Genomic DNA, 27,752 nt, shown 5'->3' with positions numbered 1-27,752 from the left:
AACTTATAACTAACAGATAAAAACTGGTAATTCTGGTCCTAAAGGAATGTTTAACTAACCTAATTAAATAGAATATTTAAATATTCTAGCACAGCCTGATGAAATTATGGATTAACAAATATTTAAACTTATTAATTATATAGCATTATTCATATGAAAAATAAGCGCATGGAGCAGCCCCGGTGGTGCAGCGGTTTAGCGCCGCCTGCAGCCCAGGGTGTGATCCTGGAGACCCGGGATCGAGTCCCATGTCAGGCTTCCTGCACGGAGCCTGCTTCTCCCTCTGCCTGTCTCTGCCTCTCTCTCACTCTCTCTGAATAAATAAATAAATAAATAAATAAATAAATAAATAAATAAATAAATAAATAAATGAATGAATGAATAAATAAATAAATAAATAAATAAATAAAACCTTAAAAAAAAAAAGAAAAAGAAAAAGAAAAAGAAGCACATGGCTCCAATGAATTATCTGGACCCTACTTGAGAAGCCCAAGAGGACTCTGAAGACATAAGCTACAGCTTTAGGAGGAAGTACTCCCTTATTCTGAGCCTTGCCATTCTCCTTGGAAGGTTGCTGTGTGCCTCTAAACACATCTACTGATGTCTTGAGTTGAAAGGCAGGCAGCAATGGAAGGTGAGTCTAGCAATAAAGAAAAAAATTCTGCCAAAGACCACAATCCTCCTCTTATTACCTTAAGATAGGCATTCTTATTGCCAGATAAGAAAATGGTACTCAAAACGTGGGGAGTAGAAGTGGCAGAGTAACCAACAATTAGATGTCACTCACAGCACTTTTATCCTGGTTACCTACAGTGCAGGGTAGGTTGACAAAGACTAACGTGTTTTTTTCATCCCTAATAAGCTTCATGACTCAACTTGGGGTGCCACAGAAGAGTGGAAACAACCAGAAAGACCTAAAATCAAATCCACAGTTTGTCAAGTGCTACCTGTGTGACTTTAAGCACATTACTTTAGATCTATGATTAAGTCTCTAAGAGTCTCTAATTCCTATTCTACTCAACAGAGCTAATTAATATCTACTTCACAGAGACGATGTAAAATTCAATGGCACTATAAACATAAAATGCATAGTGTCTTACACACTTAAACACGAATTATACTGCTGACCCAGCTTCAAACTTGAAAGCCATGGGTAAGTTAGTAAAATAACATAAATCTAAACAACAAATTCAGGACCATGATTAACTTGGATAGAAATAGAAAATAAATGGGATAACCTGGGTGGCTTAGTCAATTAAGCGTCCAACTTCTGATTTTGGCTCAGGTCATGATCTTAGGGTTGTGAGATTAAGCCCTGCTGGCTCTGTGCTCAGCAGGTAGTCTGCTTGAGATTCTTTCCCCCTCCCTTTCCCCCACCCCAACTTTCTCTCAAATAAATCTTTTTTAAAAAACGAAAAATAAATAAATTTAAAGGAAAAAGTTACCTGATTCCACAAGTACTTCATGAGATAGATGGATTTTTTTTTTTCTAAAGAGTTTATTTATCTATTTAAGAGAGAGAGAGAGCATGCACAAGTGGAACTTGGGGCAGAGGGTGAGGGAGAAACAGACTTCACTCGGAGCAGGAAGACCCAAACAAGGCTCTATCCCAGGACCCTGAGATCATGATCTGAGCCAAAGGTCGGGACCTAACCAACTAAGCCACCCAGGCATCCTGAGGTAGACGGCTTTAATGCTCTGTTTATATCTCTAAAATTCCAGCCAACTGACAGATTTTAGTGTATTAATTCCTTCCAATTTTGTCAGTACTCTATAGTTTTAAAAAGATATTTTGTATGTTTCATCTAGGGGTTTCTGTTATTTTTGGCTGCATGGTAAAACTACACAGACTATAGCCATAATTGGATATAGAAGTTATGGCTAACTTTATACATGAACTTTGAATTTTATTACTTATTAAAGTTAACAGCAATGCTGACTCACAAATTATTAAGACAATAAAACATTATGCATTGTCTTAAAAAAAAAATCCATGTGCAACTCCCTCCAGAAAGGCTTTCCAGAAGAAGAACTGGTTTAACTACACAGGGGAACTAATACAATTCAGCCCGAAGGGAAGAACAGAAAAGAGAGATGAGGCAGGACTACTTCCTCTCTTAGACCACACAGCATCATCCTCAAGAGATTTAGCAGTTAAAGATTCATTTGAGGCAAAGTTTAAATGTAGGTATAATGAGAGTGAACCCAATGAGTCAGAAAATCAGACTACCTAAAACATAATTGGAGTCAGTAGTGATGGAAATCTGGTTGGCAGAAAAGGTCATTTTGGACCTATGGCACTTAGAAGATGAACAAGGGAGAGGATGTGAGGAACAAAGATGATGCACTTTGTACTGAGTGTCTAAGCAACATTGGAGAGAGGGGATGGGGAAAAAAAGGAGGGCACAAAACGTGCAAACCAGAAAGCTATAGACAATGATCTTCCCAAAAATTTAACTAAATGTCTTGCCAAAGGGCTTCTATTCACCTGAAAATCTTTAACTAGATAATGCCATAGACTATCCTCCCTTAGTGATCAGCGTATCTAGGGAATCGACAGTTTAGGCATCGATGAGTAAAACCCATACAGTAACATGAATCAGAGAATAAGGGGAAAACTTTTCATATAGGCAAAAAAGTCATGCTCCTACCTCAGAACATTTTCCTTTGTAGCTATTCAATCTTCGTTCCATTCTTCGCAACCAGTGAATCAACTGTTCTTTGCTGAGACTGTCTAAATGAGGGAGTGAATCTTCGGGCTCACTCTCCATATCAGAGGATGGATCAAAGGTGGCCACAGAGGAGTCTAGGTCAAATCGATTCAGGGACTCTCTGGAAGACGTTCGTACCAAAGACTCTTTAGAAGAAGATCGGAAGAGAGATTCCTTTAGTGGACTTCGAAACAAAGATTCCATGGAAGGCACCCGGAGCTGGAGCTTCTGTGCAAAAGACTGTGTGTCACCTGACTGCAACCAAAACCCAACAAAATATGTAATTAAAATGCACATTTAGACTTCCAGGATTCCCCATCACCATCAATAATCTACTAAAAGCTCTTAACAAATTAAATTTACATTCCTGACATTTTACATAATACATTGTTTTAATTTTTTTTTTTTTAGATTTTATTTATTTATTCATGAGAGACAAAGAGAGAGAGAGAAAGGCAGAGACACAGGCAGAGGGAGAAGCTGGCTCCATGCAGGAAGCCCGACGTGGGACTCGACCCCGGGTCTCCAGGATCACGCCCTGAGCTGAAGGCAGGCACTAACCCGCTGAGCCACCCGGGGTTGCCCAATACATTGTTTTCTGCAAAACAAGAGACACTTGTTTATTTCTGAAAAAGCACTGGACCTCAAGTCAGAGGTTTCAGGTATAGGTCCCAGGTCCGTCACCAAGCAGTGCAACAGCTTCACTAGGTCAATTCCCTTCAGTTTGTACATCTATAAAAAAGAAGGATGCCATGTTTTCTCAGCATACCTGTGAGGATTCATCTCCACAACCGTAAGATCCTTGGAAGCCATGGTATCTGTATCACCAGTATATACCTAATGCCTAAAGTGGGGGTATATATTATGAAGTGTGAAATGTGTGGCTCAAGTCAAGTGAGCTTTACCTTGAGTGTGTATGCAGGTACTAAATTCTTCATCACTCTATTCAACAAAAGAGGGGAATGGGAGAAGGGTGAGGGTAATGATTAGTGAGCCCACTTTGTTCAGTAAGAGAATGCCAGGCAGAGTTGACTAGTGATATCCAGCTCTGCTCTAATTACCATTCTGTCTACTGGAAATAAAAATATGCATTAAAAATCATAGACAACAATCGAAAAGTCTGAGCTAGAATCCCTCTGCACAGATCAACAAGTCTGATGTCAGAAACAGTAATAAGCAAGAGCTGTTACCTTAATAGAATAACACGTTCATTTGAATAGTAACAATGAAAAATAATGTAAACGAGCTGCTTTAAACTGCGTTATTTTGTTCAGGTGACAGCAGTCAGTATTTAACAGGTGTTTCCTACAAACTCATTCTCATTAGTGCCACCTGCAACATCTCAGCAATGCCAGGAATGAATACTCAGGGGAGACTGAGGTCATGTGTGGGCAATATTACAGGAAAGCAAAAAGATTCTCTTATTCAAACCAGGAATACTTTACTTATGGATTCTAGAGATTTAGTAATAGTATTAGGCAAGGTGGGAGTAAGTAAGAGGGGATAACATGCTCCAGCCCCTTCATATACACAGAGATTTATCACAGGTTGTTTGTAATAGTCAAAACTGAAAACAACCAGGAGCACCTGGGTGGCTCAGTGGTTGAGCATCTGCCTTTGGCTCAGGTGGTGATCCCCAGGTCCTGGGAGTCCCACATGGGGCTCCCAGCAGGGAGCCTGCTTCTCCCTCTGCCTGTGTCTCTGCCTCTCATGAATAGGTAAATAAAATCTTTTAAAAAATAACCAGAAACAACCCAAATGTACCCCAGTAGAGGATACATTATGTAAACTATACTATATGAAGGGAGGTTCAAGACATACTATTAAATAGAAAAAAAAAAACAAGTTAGAAAACAATATACATATTGTGAACTCATTTTGATTTAAAGCAATTATATCTACTTTTCAATTTATATATATATATATATACACACACACACACATAGGGTGATATGTATACATATGTCTGAACATATTTATTTATACACACACACACACACACACACACACACACACCCTTAGAATCAGGTCATTAAAAAGAAACATCAAAAGTTAACAGTGAGTGGTCCTGCATGGTAAAATTTTAGGTGGTTTTTATTTTCATTTTTATATATTTTTGTACTTTCTAGTTTGTTTTCATAACGTGTAAGTTTTACCTGTATACTGGGGGGAGGGCATGAAGAAAGTTTTGAGGGAGAGGAGAGACCTTCACCCTCAAAAACTTTTAAGAAATGCTTTACTGAATTCCATTACCAGTCACTTCTAACCTATGCAGAAAGTGCTTTTCACTTCACACAGAGTAAGTTGCCCTTGGACACACAGGTAAAACAAGTATGAATAACACTAGAAATAGTTGTTTTAGGGTCAGCCAGAAGCTAATGAACAATGTCAAAGACATGTATTTGCAGAGCTGATAAACTTACTAACTGCCACCTCCACTATATTTGGAAGTAACATGTTTGAGTGTAGTGATTCGGCCTGTGGACTGTCGAGTAAGGGTGCTCTACCACTATGCTCTACATGACCTTGACCAAGTAGCTTCACTAGTCTTATTTCTCCCTCTGCAAAACGGGAATGATAAAAATAATTATATGATGATAATAATCATACCAGCCACCTTATATAGATGCCACAAGGACTAATGAGTTAATACATACAAAGTGCTTAAAATGTAGCAAATACCTCATAAACTAACAATTATTATTAACAGAGAAAGGAGACTAAAAAGACAAACTTACAAATAAGAATGTCATACACAAGCTTATGTAGCAGACTTTTCTGATTATATGATGCAGTAGCTAAAAGCACAGGCTATGAAACCACACGTCTTGGGACCAAGTCTTAGCTCTACTACTTACTGGCAATAACACCTTGGGCAAATTACTTAACCTTCTATACCTCTGTTTCCTCATATGTAAAATGAGGATAACAACGACACTCACTTCATGGGGTAGTTGTGAGGAGTCATAAATCAAAACATATACAGTATTCCGAAGTATGACCAGCTTAAGGTAAATAATATATACTGGCTACCACCTGATATCTACTCTTTCTTTTTTTCCACTGGACCCCAGTTTTGTTCAGAATAACAATACACCCAGGTAAAAACATTCACCTTCCCAAATATAAATTAAAGCCACAGGAGATACCACCACACATCCACCAGAAATGGCTAAAATTAAAACTACAGAAAATACCAAGTACCGATAAGGATGTGGAGCAGTCCACTTTGGAAAACTATTTGTCAGTATTTACTAAAACTAAAACACATGTACACAATCTGAGTCAGCAATTTCACTACTAAGTATATACTCAATAGAAATATGTCTTTTGTATGTTCAACAAAAGACAAACTCTAGAAAGTTTATAGCAACCTTATTCAATATAGTCCCAAACTTGAAGCTACTGTTGATGCTGATGAATCACTGAATGGATAAACTGCAGTCTGTTCACCAATGGAATACCAGACAGCAATGAGAATGATTTGCAACCACCACAATATAGATGAATCTCACAGAGTACTGAGCAAATGAAGACAGTAACAAGAGTACCCACTTTTATTCCATTGACATAAAGTTCAAAACAGGCAAAATTAGGGGATCTCTGGGGGCTCAGCGGTTTAAGCGCCTGCCTTCGGCCCAGGGCATGATCCTGGAGTCCCGAGATCGAGTCCCACATCGGAATCCCTGCATGAAGCCTGCTTCTCCCTCTGCCTGTGTCTCTGCCTCTTTCTCTCTCTGTGTGTCTCTCATGAATAAATAAATAAAATAATAAAAGAAAAATAGGCAAAATTAACCTAAATGTCAGAACAGTAATTACCCTAGGGAAAAAGAGCAAGGAATGGAAAGGAGCACAAGGCCTTCTGGGATACTAGTAATTAATTTCTGTTACTTGGAATGTTGATTACAAAGGTGTATTTAACTGGTTTGTAAAAATTCAGAAAATTGTATAATGCATATATCATACTTTTCAGTATATATTATATTGTGATATGTTTCAATTAAAGGAATGGTTTTTTTAAGCTTTTGTTATCTTTAGGTACTCTCTACAAGCAACATGGGCTTGAACTCACAACTCTGAGATCAAGAGTCACATGCTCCAACGACTGAGCCAGCTAGGCACCCCTAGCTTTTTTTTTTTTTTTAAGTTTTTTGTTTTATTCAATTAGTTTCTTAAATTAACTTTTCCCAGACTCTGTTTCATCTAGGACTCTGTTTCACGTAGCCATGTGACTAAGTTTGGCCAATAATGTACACTATTGTACAATTTACACTAAGTGGAAATCTATAAAACAGAACCTTCTAGGGGATCCCTGGGTGGCGCAGCGGTTTGGCGCCTGCCTTTGGCCCAGGGCACGATCCTGGAAACCCGGGATCGAGTCCCACGTCGGGCTCCCAGTGCATGGAGCCTGCTTCTCCCTCTGCCTGTGTCTCTGCCTCTCTCTCTGTGTGTGTGACTATCATAAATAAATAAAAATTTAAAAAAAAAAAACAGAACCTTCTAGGACAGGTATTATTTTTTTTTTACAAAAAGGAATATGCCTTTTGTCCCCTTCAGTCTTTCCTCCTGTCCAGAATGAAGATGCAATTCTTGAAGGCCAACTTGTAATTAATTGTGAGAGTGAAAGGCAGTGGCAAGGATGTGGCAGGGACAAGAGACTAAAGGAAGAAGGACCCTTAATCCTCAGGCCTTCTGATACGTGAAAAACTGAACTCCCACTGATGACAACTGTTGTCAGGTTTCTGATACCAAAGACATTCACAGATTTTACAATTCATTAAAAAAAAATAAAAAACTGAAGAGGGTTAGAGAAGGAGAAATCCACACACACACAAGAGTTACTTTTAATTCCTTCCTGTCTCCCCCATTAGAGCCTGTTTTCAACCCCTCCTTTGTATTCCCCTAATTCTTGTTCCGACTCTCATCCTCCATCAGCTGGATACCTTAGCATCCTTGTATTCCCTGGCCTCTAATCTCTTACCCCAATCTGCCCTGTTGCACTGTCACCACACAATTGTCTATCTAAAACATCATCCAGACCATCTCATTCCAATTCTGAAACTGGATTCCCCATTTAATATAAAGTTCAAAATCTTTAGCTTATATTCAAGATTCCCACTTCCCAAGACCCTTTTCTCTGTAAATTCACCCCTCTGTGTACCAAAAACTTGAGTCATAACAGGCAACTTCCTGCCCTGAAACAAATGCATCACTGTGTGCCTCTGTACCACTGCCCATAATTTCCCTACATAGGAAAATCCAGACATCCTTCAAAGTTCAGGTCAAATGCCAGCTCTTCTAGGAAACCTCAGATCTCACTCATCAGAAATAACCTTAATGGCCTCAGCTTTTAACTAGAACCATTACTGGAGCACTTCTTGCATTCTGACTCACCATTAGTTACCAACATGCTGGTGTAACAACTAAGTTGTTTAAGCCCCAGAATAACTATCGTGACATCACAGGACAATGATTAAGAACACAGACTCTGAACCAAATTCCCTGATTTGAATCCCAGCTTTACCACTTAGTAGTTTGTAGTTTTTAAGGCCTCTGTGTTTCAATTTTCTCATTTGTAAAAGAGTAGTAGGATTGTTATAAGAATTAAATGAGTGAGCACATTTAAAATATTTTAAATAATGTGCTATAAGCAGTAAGCACTAAGTAAGTTTTCCTGTCATTATATCTGCTACACACACACACCCTCACGCTAGACTTTATGCTCATTTAGAAAATAATCCTTATTTCCTATCTCTGGTTCCTTGTCACAATGCTTTCCACAAAGCAAGTACTTAATACACGTTTGTTAAGTTATATCTTAATCTGTCAATATGATAATGATGATCTAATAAGAGATATTTAAGCATTCAATGTTTCGGTTAAAATGATATGTATCAAACACATCATTTTATATATATACACACAGTATATGTTAGTCTAGAAATCATCAAAAAGTATTATTACACAATCTATAATGGTCAAAAAGGAAGAAATGAAAACACACATTGACAAAGATTTCTACAATAATGTTTATAGTAGCTCTATTCATAATAGTTAAAAACTGGAAACAGCCCAAGTGTCCATTAAAGGTAAATAAACCATGCAATATCTATTCAAAGGAACCCTACAAAGAATAAAGGGGAAATACTGATAACTACAACAACATGGATGAAATCTCAAAAATACTATCATGACTGAAAGAAGCTTTCTACAAGAGTACATGCTATACATATATGAGGCTACTTATATAAAGTTCTAAAACAAGCAAACCTAATCCATGGTATGGTGGAAAAAAAATTTAAGAGATTGCCTCTAGGAGGGAGAAGAACCACAAAGGAACTTTCTAGGGTGTTGATAATGTTCTAAAACCTCTGTATGGGTTTAGCATATGGGTTTGGCATATACATTTGTTAAAACTCAGTTAATGCAAACTTGAGGTTTGTATATTTCATTTTACATAAAATTTACCTCAAAAAAGAATACACAACTCCTAGAAGAAAAGGTACACAGTAAGCTCTTTGACATCAATCTTAGTATTTTTTTTTTTTTTGAATCAGTTTCCTCAGGCAAGGGTAACAAAAGCTAAAATAAACAAATAGGATTACATCAAACTAAAAAGCTTTTGCACAGTGAAGGAAACCATCAACCAAAAGAGAAGGCAATCTACTGCATTGGAAAAGATATTTGCAAATCATGCATTCGATAAGGGATTAATATCCAAAATATATAAAAATATATAAGAACAAAATCTATAAAGAACTTATACAATATCAAAAAAATTTTTAAATGGGCAGAGGACTTGAATAGAGATTTTTTCAAAGAAGACATGCAGATAGCCAACAGGCACCTGAAAAGATACTCAACATCATTAATCATCAGGAAAATGCAAACCAAAACTGCAATGAGTTAACACCTCACAGTGGTGGTCAGATTGGCTATTATCAAAAAGACAAAAAGTAGCAAGTGTTGGTAAGGATGTAGAAAAAAGGGAATCCTGGTGCACTGTTAGTAGGAATATAAACTGGCATAGCCACTATGGAAAACAATATGGAGGTTCATCAAAAAATTAAAAATAGAACTACCATACAATCCAGCAATTCCACTTCTAGGTATTTATCTGAAACAAAAAAAACAAAAACACCAACTCAAAGATATATATATGTACCCTTAAGTTTCCTGCAGCATTATTTATACTAGTCAAGATAAAAAAGGAATGTCTAAATGCCCTTCAACAGATGACTGGATAAAGAAGAGGTGAGATATATATATTATATATATATATATATATATATATATATATATATATATATATATATATTTATTTATAATATGCTATATAATAGAAATAAATACATAAAAATATTACTTAGCCATGTAAAAAGAATGAAATTTTGCCATTTGTGACCTAGAGGACCTAGAGGGTATTATGCTAAATGAGAGAAGTCAGATAAAGACAAATGCCATATGATTTCACTTATATGTAGAATCTAAAAAAAAATAAAACGGGATCCCTGAGTGGCTCGGCGGTTTTGCCTGCCTTCAGCCCAGGGCGTGATCCTGGAGACCTGGGATCCAGTCCCACGTCAGGCTCCCTGCAGGGAGCCTGCTTCTCCCTCTGCCTGTGTCTCTACCTCTCTCTCTCTCTGTCTCTCATGAATAAATAAATAAAAATCTTTTTAAAAAATAAAAAATAAATAATATAATATAATATAATAAAAACAATATAGACTCAAAGACACAAGAAACAAACTATTGCTTACCAGAGAGTGGAGGGGTCTGGGGAAGAAGGCAAAATATGTAAAGAGAATAGGTACAAACTTCCAGTTATAAAAGAAAGAAGTGAGGAGGATGTAATGTACAGCACAGGGAACACAGTCAGTGATATTTTGTATGGTGATGGATTCTGGTAACTAGACTAATCATGGGGACCATTTCCTAATGTATAAAAATATCAAATCACTATGATTTATACCTCGTATGAAATTAATTAGATATTGTATGTCAGTTATACTTCAATCTAAAAAAAAATTCTAGGGAGGTAACTACCTTTTAATCAGATAAATTAACTAAAGTAAATTTTCATCATGATTCATTACTATCCAACGTCTAGGCTGTGTGCATAATAGATATATACGTAATTACACAACTAATTAAACCACTGAAACTAGTCAGTTCCATATCAAGGTCCTTTAAATTTTGATTTAACTTGTATTTTTAACTTGAGAATTAATTATCAGATGTGGTATTAACCTTCCTCTTTCTTTAAAGTAATTACAGCATTAATACTTAAATACTAATATTGAACTCTGGTTAATGATATACATGCTAAAATATTACAGGGAAGGATACTATGGCCTGCAACTTACTCTGAAATGCATCAAAAAAGTAAAATAGATTGAGGGGCAGATAGAAGAATGTATACATGGACAGATTTGTGATAAAGCAAGTATACAGTAAAGTATTGATGATATACTCTGGGCAGTAGGTATATACATGCTCACTTTAAAGTTCTATTTCTCTGTATGTTTGAAAAATTTCATAATATACTGTGTTGAAAAGAAAAAAGGAGAAAATTGTTTGTTATATTGTATGCCAAAACCAATTGATTTGTGTAGAATATCTGACCCAGTAATAAGGCAATCACAGGCAGCTGTGTTTACAAACTCTTGGGCTTGCATTGTACCATCTCTTCTCCTACCTTGGTGTCACCCGTGGTTTCCTCCTGATGTTAAGATGCCCAATCATACTAAGCATTCCACCCCCTTCAAGAATATACATTATTCCCAATTAGCTAATAACAGCCAACAACATGTTTAAAAATAAACAGACTGAGTAAAGGCATCTCCTTGTGATAAGAATTAAATGAGATCATATATGCAAAATGTTTAACAATGCCTAACACATAGTTAATAATAGGTACCTTATTATTTTTTTAAAGGTTTTATTTATTTATTCATGATAGACATAGAGAGAGAGAGAGAGGCAGAGACATAGGCAGAGGGAGAAGCAGGCTCCATGCCAAGAGCCTGATGCGGGACTCGATCCCGGGACTCCGGGATCACACCCTGGGCCAAAGGCAGGCGCCAAACTGCTGAGCCACCCAGGGATCCCCGGTACCTTATTCATTTTTAGAAAAACAGTTGTATTTTCAATGGGCTTACTTCCTGAACTTTATCCATGCTCATTCTTCACCTTATTGAAAACTTAAATTTCTTCTGAATGTGTTATAAAGCTGATTATCGTTCAGTTTTTGTATTCATAACAGTATTTATAGTCTTTTTGAACTATTCTGTAAAGGGAAAATAATCATTGAAAATAATATTTTTAATAATACTCATTAAAGATCACTGGATCTGCCCAGTACCATGTAGAGTGGTACATCCAAATATTTTACCCCTTACTTCATGGAGCTTATAAAAAATGATGTATTTGTAGAGGACTTGGAATTACCTAGGGAAACTGGGCAAAGCCAGAGTCAATAAGCTCAGGGACTTGGACTATGCCCAGCACCTGACCAGCCCCCACCAAAGGAATGAGATCCTCAGTCCACCGAATCTGTTCATAGAATTTTGGAAGCTATAATCCGTAGGTTTGCCAGACAATACTTTAGAATGTTTAGTCTAAATAATTTAATTCATATATCATATAGCTCATAAATTGTCTCCATACATGATCCAGGTCCACAGATTATAAATGTTTTTGTCCTAATCAGAGACTGCTGAGAATAGCCAGATTAATGATAACATCATCACTAAAGCCTAAACAAATGTTCATCTCAGACACTGCTGCCATTATGATATTTTTAATGAATTTTTTTCTTTCTTTTTTGGAAAGAGTCAAAAGAATGTCACTTAAGCTGCACACTCCCCAAATGACTTTTTTAAATCAAAGCTTTCTAGTAAAATACTCGCATTAGAGCAAACTTTAAAAGAAATTCCATATGCTCCATATCCCCACTTTCTAAATTATGTAACTCAATGTCTTTCGATATAGTGTCCATAATCTTTTAAACTATAAAGTTAGATTCCTTTTTTTTCAAAAAGTTTTCTCTTCACTGCATTAATTTCTTAAATGAGTAGAAATGGCATGTTACATGACTGGTGTGTATACACGAACCATTTTCATTTAAAACTGTTTCCAAGAAAGCATCAACAAACCTAGGTTTCCATACATATTTTATTAAATCTATGGACATTACTGTTCCAACAGAAAGTCAGATGCTAATAATATAGATGGACCAACACTCTGAAATGACTTGCTATTTTCTAAAATAACATTAGTAACAGACCTGAGGAGTTGGTGGTTCACTTCCATTAACACTGTCAGATTTCGTGGCTTGGATGGATGCATTCTAAGAAAAACAAAGAAACATCATAAAGGAAAGGAACAAAAAGCTAAACTGTTAAAACTGTTAAGAACAAAAACCAAGTACCAATTAAATACATTTATCAAACAAAATTAGTTCATTTATTAGAATGTTTTCATGCAAGGCAAAACTAGTATGGTGAGTATTTAGAAAATTTATTTTGCTGTATGTAACTAAATAGCAAAGATTAGTATATAGCAAAATTTATTTCAAGCTAATCACATGCCTCTCCCCAATATAATGTCCCCAGTTTTTCCCCCCATGACAAAATTAACATCAGGGATTCAATTAGCAAAAGTCATTCAAATAGATAACTATCCAGAAAAAGAAACAATGTCAAGAGTTCCCTATGATAAAAAAATACTCAAAGTTATTTGGGCTAAGACCTGAAAAATATCTTTGTAACAAGAAATGGAAATGCCTCATTCATCTGAAACCAGCAATCTAAATGAAATTGTTAAGGCAATTTTCAGAAAAACTTAAAATTAAAAAATCTTCCAAATAAGAAAGTAAATGTTCTAAGTTAAGTGACATCCTACTGATCACAACATACTGGCATAGGTTCCGTGATAATAAATGAGATTCTTAGAGATTCAAAATTCTATACTGCATTCATAATACACTGACCAAAATTAGAGCTATATAAGTAGCTCATGATAAAATAACTTCTAAGTTTTAAACAAAGCATTAGAGCAAATATTAGACACTATGTTTCAGTAACTTGGTAGCTAAATAACACATTTCCCATAAATTTCCACAGCCGACCAAGGAAGGGTCAAATAACTGACCTTACTTATTCTTAAATAGAACTGGATATTAATTCTTAAATATAAGTATCAGCTCTGCAAGTGTCCTCAAATTTTTGAACTCTAATTAGATATTTGATACTAAGAAATTATTAATTTTTAGGTGTGATAAATGTATTATACATTTTTAGTCATTATCTTTTAGAAATATATACCAAAACATTTAGATGGAATAAGGTTTCTGAAATTTGCTTCAAATAATCCAATAGAGATGGAGGCATGGGAAGAGAGGTATACATGTGTGGGGTGGACGGTTAGAGAATTGTGGGGGTATAATAAAATAAGATGGCCTTGAGTTAACAGATGATACTGGGTAATGGATACCGGGAGACGAGGGAGAGTTCTTATACTGCTATTACTATTTCCACTTCCATAATGTATCTGATTTTTCTCTAACAATAACTGAAATACCTTCTCCTTCTAATATAAAAAGAGTGTGGGTGTAGAGGTTGCTTAAGATTCTCTCTCCCTCTCCCCCCCTCCAACTACCCCCACCCAGCTCGTGTGTGCACAAATACTCTTTAAAAATAATGATAATAGGGATCCCTGGGTGGCGCAGCAGTTTAGCGCCTGCCTTTGGCCCAGGGCGCGATCCTGGAGACCCGGGATCGAATCCCACGTCAGGTTCCTGGTGCATGGAGCCTGCTTCTCCCTCTGCCTGTGTCTCTGCCTCCCTCTCTATCTCTGTGTGTGACTATCATAAATAAATAAAAATTTAAGAAAATAATAATAAGAAGAATTATCAAATTATATCAGTCCAAGACATTTTCCTTTGAGTTTTACTGGGGAGAAAAGTTGGGGGAACATAACTTTTATCTTCCTGTTCTCTGACATTTCAAATAATTAAGTTGTATATATGGCTATGTTTGTGTAAGCATGATAATTAATGCTTGCTGGCCCTTAAAATATACTACACTACATGCTATAAAATAAAAAACATTTTATAAAATAAATAAAACATACTTTATTGAGTTCAACAAGTCTCTTGGTCCATAAGCTGAAAACTGAGACAGTCAAGTTATGGAGAAAAGAAATGAAATGGTTCCCTACGATATTTAAGTTAAGAGCAAGAGTGGCAAGAGAGTCCATATTAAGTTACTAGACACAAAAAACTATTCTATAATTGTTTGACCTCTCACCCTATCAAACAAACACAACCTAATATTTAAAAACTTTTCCTCCCTGCATATGTATTTCAGTATATATATCATACCATATATCTAAATAAATGCAGGACAGCTTAAGGAGAGTATTGCTAAGGTACCTTGTAAATTTAAATTAGGAAGCAAAATTAAAGATTTTGTCACTATCTGTAATGCCTTCTTCATTTCTGCCCAGCCAATTCTCATTTACCTTTTAACTTTCAAATGCAGCTTCTTTTATGAAGCTTCATATCGCTTGCTTGAGGGCTAACACATTCCCTATGCCTATATTTTCTTCTATGAAGGCTTAATTCCTTTTTATTGTAAGCATATGTCTCCACAGTAAACTATAAACTCTCAAAGGGCAGGAACCCTGTATCTTCATCTTGGTCCACAGGACCTAACTTTTGCCTGACTGGTGGTGAGGCTCAATATATGCTTGTCAAATCCTTACACAGTTACTTCTTTCGGTGTAAAAAAAGAATTCTGAAGTCCTTCCAGAGAGAAGCTCAACACATGTCAATACTCAACTGTCACCAATACTTTCTCCTGCGAGCAATTCTAAGACAAGAGAAAAATTATTCTAAAGTGTATTTAATTTAAAAGCACATACAGGTTCCCTGTCAGAATTGTCTTCAATTATGTTTTGTTCAATTTTCAATAACTATTTACTGACTGCTGAGAACTAAGCAATTTTTAGAATTTGGGGTCTTTTTTTAAAAAACTGAATTAAGTAAAAGGTATCAGCTGATGAACACAGAAATAGACTCTCACTAAATTTGTATTCCATTTTACATTATGCTATGGTTTCTCTTTGTTAAAGAGAGAGAAGTTTTTATCTGAACAAAATTTAAATAAGATGAATGAAGACTTAGTCTACTTAAATTATTTTTAAATAGTTATAAAGCCTCTAAAATCATTAGCATGTTTCACAATAGAAGAGGTAAATAACTTTTATATATGGAAATGGGTCACAGAGAAGCTTTTTTTAAGTCTCTGTTACTGTAACATGAAGTATAAAGTAATATCATTTTGTATTTTCTTTTTTTTTTTTTAAGATTTTATTTATCTATTCGAGAGAGAATGTGCAAGAGTAGGGGGCAGAGGGAGAGAGAAGCAGGGTTCCACTGAGCAGGAAGCCCAATGTGGAGCTTGATCCCAGGACCTCGGGATCATGACATGAGCTGAAGGCAGACTCAACCAACTGAGGCACCCAGAGGCCCCTCATTTTGTGTTTTTAAAATAAATTGCTGGGATCCCTGGGTGGTGCAGCGGTTTGGCGCCTGCCTTTGGCCCGGGGCGCGATCCTGGAGACCCGAGATCGAATCCCATGTCGGGATCCCTGCATGGAGCCTGCTTCTTCCTCTGCCTGTGTCTCTGCCTCTCTGTCTCTCTCTGTGTGACTATCATGAATAAATAAATAAAATCTTAAAAAATAAAATAAAATAAAATAAATTGCTAAGTTATCTTTAACTGGGACTCCGGTCTCTTTCTCAAACCAGTTTTGAAAAGAGTGACATATTACTTGTAGCCAGAACCAAGGAGAGACCCTTTGCCCTGAGATCCAAACTATGGTGCCTCAACTGTTTTCTTCTCTAAAACCAAGTTCAGAATGTAATTTAGGATTGCTACTGACCATATACAGACCAAATCTGTCCTGGCTGCATGGATTAAGTAGAGAAATGTCCTAATTTCATCATAAGCTACTTAGTAAATTAAATCAATTCTTGTCGTTTAAGAAAACCTCAATCCAGGATCACTGGGTGGTGCAGCGGTTTAGCGCCAGCCTTTGGCCCAGGGCGCGATCCTGGAGACCCGGGATCGAATTCCATGTCGGGCTCCCGGTGCATGGAGCCTGCTTCTCCCTCTGCCTGTGTCTCTGCCTCTCTCTCTCTCTCTCTGTGACTATCATAAATAAATAAAAATAAAAAAATAAAAAAATAAAAAAGAAAACCTCAATCCTAACTCACTCAGTATCCAATATACCACAAAAAGCTATCTTTACTGGGCAAAAAATATCTCTTAATTTCCTAAGTTAACAACTTAAGATACATATGAAAACAGTACACTTTCTCAAAGTGAAATTATATACAAGATTCCAAATTGTATGAATTCACTGAATTGGAAAATAATGAGTAATTACTTCCTTTCAAATGTTTAATATATAGAAAACTAGTACTCTCTCAAAATAAGATGCAATTATTTATTACAGTAGAATCCACCTACCTAAACAATGTTGTTCAATTATAGATTTACATATAATACTTTTTTTCCTTAAAATATGAATCACATCTCAAAATATTCTTGGCCTCCTACCAATAGTAGAACAGAGATTTCTAGCAAAACATACCATTTTTAGTTAAGCAAATATTCCCTAAAGAGAAAAGAGTTTAGATCAGGTTGAGGGTAGTCTTCACTACATTAATGAAAAGTGTTATTTTATTGTTGTTAAAAAGCTACCAGAAAACACACCAGCCATCAGAATTCAGCAATTCACTCTGATTTTTTAGAGCAGGGTTAGCAACAGGGTACTGAGGATGCTTTGAGAGACAGTCAGTGACAAGCAGCAGAGATTTGCTTCTAGAATTACCAAATTACTTTGCTTCCCCACAAAAGGGAATGCAGAAAGCGGTGGAAGGACTCACCACACTGTCAGGCTCTGTTTTAGGCTGTTTGGAGGAATCCAAAGCAAAGATAGTATACTCAGAGAGAAAAGCAGGCTCTGCTATCATCCCGGCTAGTAGCTGTCTCATTCAGTGTAATAAGTAGAGGTATAAAAATAAAACAAATAATGAAAAACAGATAATAAGGGCATGTTGCAAACTGTTCTCACCACGCAGCATGCACAACACTAATGGCCTTGCACCATCACAACTGCTACCATCTCTCCACCAACAGAAATAACAAGTTGCTGGAAAGGTCAGGAATGGAGAGGAGTTGAGCTGTTCAGAATTTCAAAGCCCAACTTTAACCAACTGGCATACAATGATATATGCAACAGCCACCACAGCACACCACATGTCTGCCAATTTGGTCTAAGTCTCTAAACTAGTAAGAATCATATGGTAAAGAACACAAAGCCTTAACATAACAAATACATTCAAAATGATAGCACTGAAATTTATGGGGAGGACAAAATACATAAAATTTTAAATAATCATTTACTTTGTACTTAGAAAGTTTTCTCCAATATGTACAGAAGAAACTTAAATTCTTTTAGTATATATTCTCTTCCGTCCTTCAGTCTTCTTTCAAAAACTATACACCAAAATATTAATAATCATGAATCAGATTTAGAAGAAATTATAAGTAAAGTGAACTTTTAAATGAAAAACTGCTGAAATCTGAATAAGCTCTATGGGTATCACACAGTTTACCAATGTCAAATCCCTTGCTTTGATAGCATACAATAGTTACAGAAGACATCTTTGGGAGAAAATGGGTAAAATATACACAGGGCCTCCCCTAAAAGAAATTTTATCATCTCCTGTAAATCTATGATTATTTCAAAATAAAATAAAAACTAAAAAAAAAATTCTTTTGCAATCTTAACACAGCAAGTAATGTATATTATTATGTTATATATTACATATAATAAAGAACATATCAGAAATGTTGCACAACCTTAAGAAGTTACACTTTTCATCTTAGTACTATAGAGATGGATATTGACTAGAGCCTCCACTAACTCTTCATCTGGTCCTAAAAGTTGAGTATTAGTGGTGTACTAAAATGTACTAGATGACTGCTTGGCTCTGGCTACTCATCTTATCCAAGTTTCTATTCTTGCTGAAAATCTGAACTCCTCTGGGAATTCAGAAAGGTCATCCTTGGAATGGATGTGATTTTAAATTAAAGGCTATACAAATTTATTCTTCTTAGGCTTCCAAAATTAACATTTGAAATGAAGTCACTCTGGCCCACACAACAAAATAATTTAAAATTTCACAGAGTGTTTGAAGTCTAACAAAAAACAAAACAAAACACCCACACACTCACAAAAATTGATGCCCAAAAGAGAAAAACATGTTGACCAAACATTTCAAAGGAAGAAGCTACCAAAAAACAATTTACACTCATGCCCCTAGCCCAAGTAAAAGCCAAGTGTATCAAAGTTAGTTTCCATTGACAGCTACCTCAAAACCTAGACCCTTTCTTCCCATTTGCTGTCCTTGTCATTTGCTTCTTATGCCTATGAAAATCTTACATGGTCAGTTCCCAAATATTCTCAATCAAATTCTGTCTCAACTCCATGTCTCTCAAGCTCTGCTCAAATTTGAATCCAAATCTTGTAAGAACTTAATTCACCTCTTCTGTGGTCCTTAGAAGAAGCCATCTGTTGAACTAACACTGTCTGAACATTTGTGAAGATATATACAACTCCCATTAGAATTCTGATGATCTATCCGCCACATCTCTTACTCTTACATATATATATATATATATATATATATATATATATATATATATATATATATGTGATTTTGGTGGAATTACTCAGTATTCCTTTTGAATATCCTAATTTTCCTGTGATTTGGGATCTGTCTTGAGTTTTATTCTGATGTATGTTTTTACAACAATTTTTTTTTTCACTTCAAGGATTTCTAATTGGTCCTTTTTCCTACCTACCTACTTTTGTTTTAGTCTGTTTTTCCCCACAATTTTATCTTCTTTTTCAGAAAATCATTACTTCATGTATCTTACGAAACATATTTGTTTTAAAGTCCTTTCTAGACTACTCTATTATTTGAATCTTATCTAGGATAAACTTATATGCCAATTCCTGTTTTTATTGGCTGCCTTCCTAGCATTTGCTTTAGAATTTTCATATACAGGTTCACTTTGAGGAGGTATCATCTTTCTCCTTCCTTCTGTACTCCTCTTTCCTTATCCAGTCAATCTGACTCCCTAGGCTCCAGTTTGAGTTTCTTGCCCGATGGCAATACAAGGGTTATCACTGACTCAGTCACAATAAGCCAACGTGAGGTATGCTTCAGTTCTTGGTCACGAGGGCTCCCTCGGGACAGCAGCTTTTCATAATGGGCCACAGAGAACTCTAGGCAGCAGTTAGCAAAAGCTTTTCTCAACCTCTTTCTTCCAGTGTTGGGAGCCCCACTCCAGGTCCTGGCTTGCAGCACTATATCTAACTTTGGCACCACAGAACCCTCCCAGTCCTTCTGAACCAGAGTTCAAAGAGAAATTTAAGTCCTAATGACCACCCTAAGACATGCACTAGCATTCACTATATGTAACAAATTAGCATATCTCCTATGAATTAATGTAACTCCTATTAGAGGAGGGTCTCTAAAAAGTTTAGTACTTGGGCAGCCCTGGTGGCTCAGCGGTTTAGCACTGCCTTCAGCCCAGGGCCTGATCCTGGAGACCTGGGATCGAGTCCCATATCAGGCTCCCTGCATGGAGCCTGCTTCTCTCTCTGCCTATGTCTCTGCCTCTCTCTCTCTCTCTCTCTCATTCCCTCTCTGTGTCTCTCATGAATAAATAAAATCTTTAAAAAAAAAAGTTTAGTACTTTAGCAAGTATGTATAAGTCTCTCTGCCACGACAAGAGGAACTCCTGTTTCTATCTTCCTAGACACTATCATATATAGATGTCAGCTGTACTAAAGTACACTAAACTCATTGTTTTTATTTCCAACAATGTACATTTTAAGAAGTACTTGTCATAATACACTCTACCAAAGATACAAGAATAAAATTGTTTACAACATGACAACAGCAGCAGCAGATGAAAAAATATTAATTCTGTACAGACCATGGGTAAACTATTTTGAATAAATTCAAAACCACAACTTAAGGCCCTATTTTGTCTATATATATATTATATACACACACATACACACACACACACACACACATATTAGGATATATACTAATATAAAGTCTCTAAACAAAAAAGATAGTAAAAAAGCACAAGATGTTAACATTCCCTTGCCATAACACCACTGAAAAGGCCAACAGTAATACGAAGATGAGAAGAAAGTTATATCAGCCTAGGAAACCAGGAAGTAGCAATATGGATTCAAGGTATTTTTGTTTAATCTGAGGGCACTTGAGACTTGAGAAAAATAAGTTATCAAAGATCAACTTGCTATTCTAATTCTGAAAATGCTCAGCACGCTCAACCAGAAAGTGGAACTGTACTGGGTCTTTAAAAAGATATAAATATTTAGCATAACTGGCAGAGAAAAACATAAGACTCATTATTACTAATATCAGCAATGAAAGAGGGGAAATTACTACTGCATTTATAGAAATAAAAAGGATTATAAGATAATGCTATGAACAACTGTATGCCAACAAATGAGATACTTGGATAACAAAGACAAATTTCTAGAAGGATAGAAATCACCAAAATTGACTCAGGAAGAAATAGAAAATCTCAATAGATCTATAAAAAGTGAAAAGACTGAATTAGTAATCAAAACACTTCCCATAGAGGCACCTGGAGTGGCTAAGTCAGTTGGGTGGCCAGCTGTGGATTTTGGCTCGGGTCATGATTTCAGGGTCCTGGGATCAAGCCCACATCAGACTCAGGACTCAGAGGGGAGTCTGCCTGAGGATTCTTTCTCTCTCTCCTATCCCTGTGCCCCTGCCCCAGTGCATACTCACTCATGTGCACTCTCTCAAATAAATAATCTTAAAAAACAAAAAAAAACACTTCCCACAAAGAAGAGCCCAGAATCAGATGGCTTCACTGGTGAATTATACCAAACATTTGAAGAATTAAACTAATCTTCACAAACTCCTCCCAAATACTTCCCAATTCATTTTATGAGGTTAATATTATCCTGATATCAAAACCAGACATCACAAAAAAGAAAACCACAGACCAACATCTCTTATGAACATAGACACAAAAATCCTCAACCAAATACTAGCAAATCACCCAGCAATAAAAGATGTATGCCATGAACCAGCAGGATTTATCCCAGGAATGCAAGGTTAGTTTAACTTCCAAAAACCATTTAATATAATATACCATATCAAGAGAATAAAGGACAAAACCACATGGCCATCTCAATAAACACAAAGAATACATTTGACAAAATTCAACACTGCTCTGTAAGAATACTCAACAAATTAGGAAAGGAGGGGAACATTGTCAACATAATAAAGGCAATTTACTGACACCAACAGATAACATCATACTTAATGACAAAAAACTAAATACAAAAAAAAAAAAAAAAAACCAAACAAACAACTAATTACCTTTCCCCTAAGATCAGGCATGAGACAGGTATGTCTGCTTTCACCACCTCTGTTCAACATTGTACTGAAAGTCCTAGTCAGAACGATTATGAAGAAAATGTTATAAAATGTAGCCAGATCAAAGGAAAATATAAAACTACCTCTGTTTGCAGATGACATGATCTTTTACATAGAAAATACTAACTAATCCATTAAGTAATTATTAGAACCTATTAAAAGGGTTCAGCAAGGTTGCAGGATACAAGATCAATTGACAGAAATCAATTTTCTCAATTTTATTTCTAAAGAGTGACAACAGCAAATTAGAGAGCAGGTAAGTGAAGATATCACTCCTTCCTTCAAAAGTTCAGCAAAAGACAGAGGGATAACATCCCTAGGGCCTTAGTCCATATAACAGTCCATCTGTTTCCCTCCCTTCATGTAGGGACCTAAGCAGAGTAAGTGGAGTAGACCTTCTCATCTTCCATGCTGCCCCCAGTATCGACTTAACAAGCCCCTACGATGCACAAAGCACCATGCTAGGAAATTTACATGCCAGTAAATCTCCACAACTTCATAAGGCAAGTATTATTTCTATTTGACAAAGAAAAAATCTGAGTTATTGAAAAGTTAACTTCCAAAGGTCCTTCAGCCAGCAAATGGGAAAGCCTGGATATAAATTCAGGCTCACCCAAATGACTCCAAAAACCATCCTCATCTCAAAAGTCTATATTTGGTCTTACTCCAAACAAATTAACACAAACAGATTTTCATACTCAGAAAAATCATTAGATTCAGCCCCAAAGAGCAATGTCTGAAACATGCTACAACATGAATGAACCTTTAAAACATCATGCTAACTAAAAAGAGACAGACACAAAAGGTCACAAATTGTATGGTTCCATTTATACAAAATATCCAGGGTAAGTGGATCCATAGAGACAATACACAGATTAGTGGCCACCTAGGTTGGAAGAGAGAGAGCATGGGGAGTAACTGCTTAATGAGGATGGGTTTCTTTTTGGGGATCATGAAAATGTCATAGAACTAAAGAGATGTGACAAATGTACAATATTGTGAATGTATTAAATGCCAAACTATAAAAACATCTGAAACTATAAATTTAAACTATATTTAAACTATAAATGTTATATAGAGGAATTTAATCTCAATCAAAAAACATCATCAGAATGGAACAGAGGATAGGAGGCTACGGTAGTTCATTTGCCCTAGTCAGTCTTTCATATGATCCTACACTCTCTACTGCTCTTAAGCAGCCAGCTCTAGAGAAGCAAAAAAGATTCATCTCAAGCAACAAAAGGGGAAGGGAGCTCTATGCTGAAGATAACAAGGCTATGCCTAGGATCACTGGGAGAAAGAAGATGGTCAACTGAACAGACATGCCATTTGTACAGGATGACAGAGTGCCAGAGGTCTATGGACCTTAGCATCAGTGCAAATTCAGTCTGTTTTCCTTTGCCTTCAATGCCTGAATCATGGATGATTTTTTATATCCTTATAAGAAAGCCAGCAACGAAAGACAGATTTATTTAGATTTACCTATAGTATTTACTAACACAGGAAAATAGTGTTATATATCGGGAGGTATATAAAATCTTTAATTGCCCAGGAAATTATCTTAACAGAACTATCTACTTTTGAAACATTCTAGATAAGAAAGACTTTACTGTATCTACTGGAGAGGTAGACAAATATTTATATTTTGAGTTAAACCTCCTCATTTTGTTAAAAAGGAACATTATAACCTCTAAAATAGTCAATCAGGATCCTATCCTTTATGAGGTATCTTCCAACTCAGAGACTTAACAAAAACAAAACCCCAGGGAGTGGGAGGATGACTAAAAAGTAATTCTTATATAATGCCCTTTTAAACAAGAATTTAATTATGAAAGTAGAAAGTCCTTTAATTGTGTAAAATAAACTGAACTAAGGTTTACATTATACTGGTCAAAAATACCTTTTAGAGTTGTCAGAAAACACTTTTTTTTGTAAAGATTTTATTTATTTTTTCATAAGAGACACACACAGAGAGAGAGAGAGAGAGAGAGAGAGAGAGAGAGAGGCAGAGACACAGGCAGAGGGAGAAGCAGGCTCCATGCAGGGAGCCTGACGTGGGACTGTATCCCGGGTCTCCGGGATCATGTCCTGGGCTGAAGGCTGAGCTAAACTGCTGAGCCAAAAAAATAAAAAAATAAAAATAAAAATAAAAAAAATAAACTGCTGAGCCACCCAGGCTACCTGTCAGAAAACACTTTAAAAGCAAGGAGAAGAAAGAAAGAAGATGATGCTGCTCTTTCAATCAGAAACCACTTCTTAAATTAAACCTATGAAGTACAGGATCTTTAGAATTGAAATTTGGGAAGAAATAAAAAATAACCTTTAGCTTACTCAGCCTATTGTAAAAGTATATTCAAATCAATCCTTTCAAAAAGGATTATTTGAATGTAAAGATACATTCAAGTAAAAAGTTTTAAAGCATCCTACTATAAAATATTTTTTAAAAAACAACAGTGGAGGCACCTGGTTGGCTTAGTCAGAGCAATGTGCGACTCTTGACTTCAGGGTCATGAATTCAAGCCCCATGTTGGGTGTAGAGACTAGAGATGTAACACTGCAAGTGATATTCAAGAAAGTAAGCTCCCAAAGAAAGTATGCATGTACTTCATACTTTAAACAACTGCCATTATCATTTAAATCTATGCACCAAGCATACGGTATGCCATTAACTTTGAAGATTTTACTTATTTGAAACACATGAGGGAAGAGGGAGAGGGAGATGGAGAAATGGGTTACTCGCTGAGTAGGAAGCCCAATGTGGGGCTCCATCCCAGGACCCTGGGATTATGACCTGAGCCATAGGCAAATAAATGCTTAACTGAGCCACCCAGGGGCCCTTTTTATGCCATTAACATTGAATGCAAAAACTATACTGTGAAGTGCTTATTTTGCTATTAACATCTACTATAAAAAGGTTTAATTTTTTTTTTTTGTTTTAAAGTAACCTTAGGAAAAATTTAAAAATAAAGTGCCCTTCCTCTAAAGAATTTGGAAACCTTTCAAATCTTTAAAATTTGAAATCCACCCTATAACCCAGCAATCCCATTCCTAGGATTCTATACTACAGAAGAACAGCATTATGTTTATGTACAATGCTCAGTACAGTATTGCTTGTGATATTGATAATGATATTTGGGCAGCCCAAGTGGCTCAGCGGTTTAGCACTGCCTTCAGCCTAGGGTGTGATCCTGGAAACGCAGGATTGAGTCCCACATCAGGCTCCCTGCATGGAGCCTGCTTCCCCCTCTGCCTGTGTCTCTGCCCCCCCCCCATCCCCATGTGTGTCTCTCATGAATAAATAAATAAATAAATCTTTTTTTTTTAAGATTTTATTTATTTATTCATAAGAGGCAGAGAGAGAGAGGCAGAGACACAGGCAGAGGGAGAAGCAGGCTCCATGCAGGGAGCCCAACGTAGGACTCGATCCCGGGACTCCAAGATCATGCCCTGGGCCAAAGGCAGGTGCTCAACAACTGAGCCACTCAGGGATCCCCTAAATAAATCTTTAAAAAAAAAAAAATTATGATATTTGACTTATAATACTGAAACTCTCTCTAAACTAACCTATAGAATCCACACAATCCTAATCAAAATCTCCACAGGTTTTTGTTGTTGTCATTGTTTGTATTTCATTTTGTTTTTTGTTTTTGTGAGACTTGAAAATCTAACTCTAAAATTTAGATGGAATTTATATGGAAAGAGTAAGAATAATCAAGACACTCAAAAAGAACAACGTGAGAGTGCTATGGACTGAATGTGCCCCCCAAAATTCACATGATGAAGCCTTAGCCCTGTGATGTTATTTGGAGGCAGAGCCTTTGGGAGGTAATCTGCTAGAGAAGGTCAAGAGGATGGGGCTTTCAGGATGGGATTAGTACCCTTATAAAAAGAGAAAGAGACAGGAGAACTGCCTTCCCCCCTACTCCTACCCATCTCTTTCTTCTTAGGTATATGCTAGGATATAATGAGAAGACAGCTATCTGCAAACCAGTAAGAGAGTCCTCACCATACAGCCAATCTGCTGGCATCTTGATCTTGGACTGCCCAGCCTCTGGAACTGTGAGAAACAAATGTTTATTGTTTAAGCTACTAGTCTATGGAATTTTGTTAAAGCAGCCCAAAATGACCAAGACAGGAAAGACCTGCTCTAAGAAGGGCAAGATTTAATATAAAACTACTGTTATTAAGACAGTGCGGTATCAGATCAAAGATAGATAAAGCAAACAAGGGAACAGATCAGAGAGCCCAGAAACAAATCCACTCAAATACAGGCATTTATTTCTGAAAAAAAGGTACCACAGTAGAGTAATGTGGAAAGAATGGGACAACTGTATCTTGCAAGAAGTTGCTGTGGCCGAGTTCAAAAAGGGTGTTGCCTGTGTTCTCCTCTGGGATTTTGATGGAATCTTGTCTCATATTTAGAGCTTTAATCCATTTTGAGTTTATCTTTGTGTATGGTGAAAGAGAGTGGTCTAGTTTCATTCTTCTGCATGTGGATGTCCAATTTTCCCAGCACCATTTATTGAAGAGACTGTCTTTCTTCCAGTGGATAGTCTTTCCTCCTTTATCGAATATTAGTTGACCATAAAGTTGAGGGTCCACTTCTGGATTCTCTATTCTGTTCCATTGATCTATGTGTCTGTTTTTGTGCCAGGACCACACTGTCTAGATGACCACAGCTTTGTAGTACAACCTGAAATCTGGCATTGTGATGCCCCCAGATATGGTTTTCTTTTTTTAAAATTCCCCTGGCTATTCGGGGTCTTTTCTGATTCCACACAAATCTTAAAATAATTTGTTCTAAGTCTCTGAAGAAAGTCCATGGTATTTTGATAGGGATTGCATTAAACGTGTAAATTGCCCTAGGTAACATTGACATTTTCACAGTATTAATTCTGCCAATCCATGAGCATGGAATATCTTTCCATCTCTTTGTGTCTTCCTCAATTTCTTTCAGAAGTGTTCTATAGTTTTTAGGGTATGGATCCTTTACCTCTTTGGTTAGGTTTATTTCTAGGTATCTTATGCTTTTGGGTGCAATTGTAAATGGGATTGACTCCTTAATTTCTCTTTCTTCAGTCTCACTGTTAGTGTATAGAAATGCCACTGACTTCTGGGCATTGATTTTGTATCCTGCCACACTGCCAAATTGCTGTATGAGTTCTAGTAATCTTGGGGTGGAGGCTTTTGGGTTTTCTATGTAGAGTATCATGTCATCGGCGAAGAGGGAGAGTTTGACTTCTTCTTTGCCAATTTGAATGCCTTTAATGTCTTTTTGTTGTCTGATTGCTGAGGCTAGGACTTCTAGTACTATGCTGAATAGCAGTGTTGAGAGTGGACATCCCTGTCTTGTTCCTGATCTTAGGGGAAAGGATCCCAGTGCTTCCCCATTGAGAATGATATTTGCTGTGGGCTTTTCGTAGATGGCTTTTAAGATGTTG

General features: G+C 36.5%; 1 protein-coding gene across 7 annotated transcripts in view; it reads right to left on the bottom strand.

Moving 5' to 3' along the window:
• Positions 1 to 27,752, bottom strand: part of GOLGA4 (golgin A4) — a 131,025-nt gene that overhangs the window by 85,042 nt on the left and 18,231 nt on the right. For 4 of the 7 annotated variants that reach the window (XM_055320951.1, XM_055320954.1, XM_055320953.1 and 1 more), the window contains exons 4-6: positions 17,671 to 17,769; positions 13,000 to 13,062; positions 2,652 to 2,966 (exon numbers count right to left, since the gene is read on the bottom strand). In XM_055320951.1, the coding sequence (XP_055176926.1) occupies positions 2,652 to 2,966; positions 13,000 to 13,062; positions 17,671 to 17,769 (477 nt within the window). The remainder of the gene's footprint in view (positions 1 to 2,651; positions 2,967 to 12,999; positions 13,063 to 17,670; positions 17,770 to 27,752) is intronic. The other 3 variants (XM_055320955.1, XM_055320956.1, XM_055320957.1) reach the window with 2 other exon arrangements.

The sequence above is a fragment of the Nyctereutes procyonoides genome, unplaced genomic scaffold (genome assembly GCF_905146905.1).
Source record: "Nyctereutes procyonoides isolate TBG_1078 unplaced genomic scaffold, NYPRO_anot_genome, whole genome shotgun sequence".
Taxonomy (NCBI): domain Eukaryota; kingdom Metazoa; phylum Chordata; class Mammalia; order Carnivora; family Canidae; genus Nyctereutes; species Nyctereutes procyonoides.
This window is presented reverse-complemented; position numbering and strand designations above follow the sequence as displayed.